This window comes from Asparagus officinalis, chromosome 4 (assembly GCF_001876935.1).
Source record: "Asparagus officinalis chromosome 4, Aspof.V1, whole genome shotgun sequence".
Classification (NCBI taxonomy): Eukaryota; Viridiplantae; Streptophyta; class Magnoliopsida; order Asparagales; family Asparagaceae; genus Asparagus; species Asparagus officinalis.
The window spans coordinates 6,458,463-6,462,653 of NC_033797.1; the positions used below are offsets into that span (position 1 = coordinate 6,458,463).

Consider the following 4,191-nt stretch of genomic DNA (forward strand, 5'->3'; position numbering starts at 1 on the left):
AGGGAGTTAAAAGGGTTGTAGAGGTTTGAAAAAAGTTTAATAATGACATGGTCCTAGAAATGTCTAGATAGGATGATATCAGAGATTGTCTTTGGTGCAGAAGAGTTCAATAGATGGAAATTTTTGTTAGCAGAGGAGAAAAGGTGATTGTTGCAATTATCGATGGAGAAGCTTATCTTTTTAGGGCATTTTCCGAAATTTGTAATGGATAACAAATGCTGAAATATAGCTTTAAAGATACGGAGCAAAGAAATGCAAAAATAATCTTGGGAGTAGTTTCGAGATCCATGAAGTCCTTTAAGGTTTTGGATGACACTTACAGTGACTTGTTGCTCTTTCGTGGATACTATGGGAAATGGTTACTGCCAATTGGAGAATGTCAAATCTGAACAAAGATAGAAATGTAGCTTAGTTCAGTCAGCTGTCTGAAGGACTATATTTGTATTTGTATGCGTAACGGCTCGTACACAAAGAGTATGATTTTTTTGCCAGTTAAGTTTAGTCACTAATTTATCAGTATACCCATGAAATCTAAAATATCAGTTCCGCAAGAACACAACATATGTCTCTATACTGTAACTTAATGAATAGTTTATTTTCTTGTTTTTCATACAGGTTAACCGAGGCCTTCTATCTTCTTCAATCATGGGTTCTTATATTGTTTTCCTTTGTTGGTCATCTATACAAAGGTGTTGATTTTAATGTATTGCAATTTTCTTCATTGTAAAATTCTCATTTTATTATAGTAGATCTCTCAGATGCCTAGTGCACACAAAATAAACTGGAAATTTGTATAAAATTTTGAACTTTCAATATCGTTTTGATCCATAAAAAGACATTTCAGAAAATATAATAGGATTTTCCAATAGTGGTCATTGACAGCCTTTCCAATCCCCAATTCTCAATTGCTTGTCATTGTTTAATCTCGCTGCATGTGATGTGCACTTGAAGAACAACGTCCAGCGTGGGACTTCTTCATCATAGAATAATATATGTGCGTTTAGATGCTCGTCGGTATCACAACTTTACGGATTTCACATGAAGCCACTTTTATTTGCAATGTTTGCTCTTTAACTTTGCGTTAATAGAATAAGAAAATCTATGTAGGTTTGTTAAAAGTTCTTTGTTAAAGAATGATACAAGCAGTTAAAATATGATTCATCCATATGAAAATCCTTAAAAAAAAGATACATTCTGACATGAAGAAAATTAATTCAACTTACCAGAAAGATTTGAATCTTACTACACATTTTTTTTCTCTATCTGGATAATGCGGGGAGTGAAGGGTTATCAGTAACATAAATTACATGGATTAAAGAAAACATGAAATATTTAGAGGTACATTATCACTAGATTCAAGATTCAAAACTTGCAGATGCCATTGAACTGCTACAATTTTCTAGCGGAGTTACCATTGTTTCAACTGTTACCCATGCCTTAGCATTTTCACATCAAGTTTTTTGTGAGTTTAGGAAATTTGGTGAGAATTTTGTATACTTAATGCTTTTTTTTTCCCCAGTGAACCTCCCATTGAGAAATGCAACATGCAGAAGGAGATGGCTGAGAAATTTGATTGGACCAATATAATTGTAAGCAAAAAACAAAAGATACAGGAGAACAAACATCGGTATTATGAACTTCTGACGCAAATATTTTCTGTTTTGTGTAGAGTTTACTCATCGCTATCTGTGCAATTGTAATGGCAACTTTCTCAACTGGGATTGATTCAAAAGCCTTTCAGGTGAAGCAGCTTTTTATCTTCTCATATATTACATCAGCAAAGAATTTAAGCACTTTTTTTGTCGAGAGAAAACTGCTTCTTTTTGCTGTATATACCTAAATTGTAATCTGGATCTGCTAGGATAAATCTATTCCTGAGTGAAAATGCAACTTTCAAGTGTTTTTCTATTACGATATTCTTTCACATATTCAGTTCAGGAAGGATGAGGAACAATCAGAAGATGATATACCCTACAAATACGACTTTTTCCATTTAGTATTTGCAATAGGAGCAATGCATTTTGCAATGTTATTCATTAACTGGCAACAGGACCATCCAACAAGAAAGTAAGTTGTTCCTCACTTAAAAAACCCGTGATATTTTTTATATTTAAATTAATTTATGCGATCCGAGGCTGCCTAGATTTCGGATAAATCTATCGTCGTTTCTGTTACTTTTCGATCTAAGTTTATAATGTATATAAATCAGATGGAGCATAGATGTTGGTTGGGCTAGTACATGGGTGAAGATTGTCAATGAATGGTTTGCTGCCAGCTTATACCGTAAGTTGCTTCAAAGTTGCTTGAACTTCTTGATCAATATATGTACCCTTCATTAGAACCAACTAAATACTAAATATTTATTATATACAGTGTGGAAACTAGTCTCCCCTGTCTTAATACATGATAAAAGTCTGGATCATGAAGATCCTGTTAGGCTTGCTAATGGATCGGTGTGACGACGACATCAGACCTTACGTACCTTCAAGCTCAATGTCAACATGTTCGATTGTCGATGTCAGTGTATATGTACCGTATATGTGGACATTGTTGTAAATCTTTTTCGTAAATGGCCCCTCGTATATGTATACTGTATTTGTTTTTTTGTCGCAAGAAAATTACGGCTTTAATGATGTAAAGTCTCATTATTTATTTGTGCCTAATGACAGACAAGGTATGCATATGATTTTCATTGTTTAAAGGAAATTAATAAATAGAATTTGCAATTTTCCCTAGCAGCAAATATGTGCAAAATTTCTTGTATCTTCCTCCTATGCATATTTGTGTGTCCCCTAAATTTGGCACTATGATTTCATTTGTCTGTCAACACTTGAAAATTAAGTACAAAAGGGGTCGATTTGTGCAATAAATGTTCTAAATAGGTCGAAATTGAAAATTTGTCCTAATTTGTTAGTTCTATCACATAATCCTAAACATGCTTTTGAATGGTAGACTCTAATGCTTATGAATGCAATTATGTAGCTAAGAAATTTGATGGATTCATACAAGAATACAGCACATGAAACTTAGTCCTGTTGACCTTTAGGACTTTTGAGAAGCTCATCCTAGCTGGATCCTCCCTTCGAAATTACCAATACAAATTTAAAATTTTAGTTTAGTTTTGTATGATAGCCACAGAATCGATCAAACAGAGTATATTATTCTAAGATAATTTTCTCCTAATTCAAATATATAAAAAATATCTCACTATATTGGGAGTTGGTAGGACACAAAGGAATCAAAAGACTCAAGTACATAATACTGGTCTATGGTTTTAGGTACGTAAACACTCAAAAATGATTAAATTGACTTTGCAAGAAGTCACCAAAACCTTTGGTCAGGTTCAAAGACTCTAAATCTTTTTGTTAGGCGACCTAAGATTTTGTCAAACGCTTCGGATCTTATCAGACTACAGCATTAACAAAAAATTTGTGTAGCATCAAAAGTCTGAAGAAGATGAACCAATGTCTAGATTCTCGAAGACTGCTAAGTTTCTAGCCTAACTTTGGTCATAAAAAAATGTAATAGTTTCGATGAATTGAATTGAGATTCCCAACCCCATCACCGGCAGGTGGCCCAGACGGTTAGGGGTTCCAATATGACTCACACGGTCTTGGATTTGATTCCGGATTGGGTTATGAATAAAAAAAAAGAGCTTCCCAAATTAAAAATTCACGTAAACAGACTGCCAAGAAAAAATTAGTTTCAATGTGATTTTATCATGTGTCGATGATAAGAATTAATCAATTTTATAAAAATTATGAAACAATATTGATTTATACGACATGTGACGCATGGTAATAACACACCGTAATCAGTTGGAATTTTATTCTTCAATTTCAAAGTTCCGTATTTTAATTATGGATCGATAATATTCACATATTTGATTTGATAGTATCAAACTATTAATAGTGTCGACTTACCTTAACTCTTAATACTTGTACAGTTTATTTGATATATAAGAAACGTGTGAATTTTATCAACAAGCCCCCCCCACTAATAATTTACATGACAAGCGATCACGTTAATGTTACATCACACATGAGATTGTGGAATGCAAAATGGCACGCCTTTAGTACATATAATTAATCAACCTCATCAAAAGATGGATGCTATGCCTTCAAATTATCAATTGCACTCTGCCTAATTAACCTTGGTTTATTTAGTGAGAGCTCATCATGTCATGTCACC

The 4,191-nt window shown here is 33.4% G+C and overlaps 1 protein-coding gene across 6 annotated transcripts in view; it reads left to right on the forward strand.

Annotated features, from left to right (window-relative positions):
- LOC109836471 (probable serine incorporator) overlaps positions 1-2,633 on the forward strand; it is a 7,344-nt gene extending 4,711 nt beyond the window's left edge. For all 6 annotated transcript variants that reach the window (XM_020404371.1, XM_020404367.1, XM_020404370.1 and 3 more), the window contains 6 exons: positions 616-689; positions 1,520-1,589; positions 1,670-1,741; positions 1,934-2,067; positions 2,210-2,283; positions 2,374-2,633. In XM_020404371.1, coding sequence (XP_020259960.1) covers positions 616-689; positions 1,520-1,589; positions 1,670-1,741; positions 1,934-2,067; positions 2,210-2,283; positions 2,374-2,459 — 510 coding nt within the window. In that variant the 3' untranslated portion in view covers positions 2,460-2,633. The remainder of the gene's footprint in view (positions 1-615; positions 690-1,519; positions 1,590-1,669; positions 1,742-1,933; positions 2,068-2,209; positions 2,284-2,373) is intronic.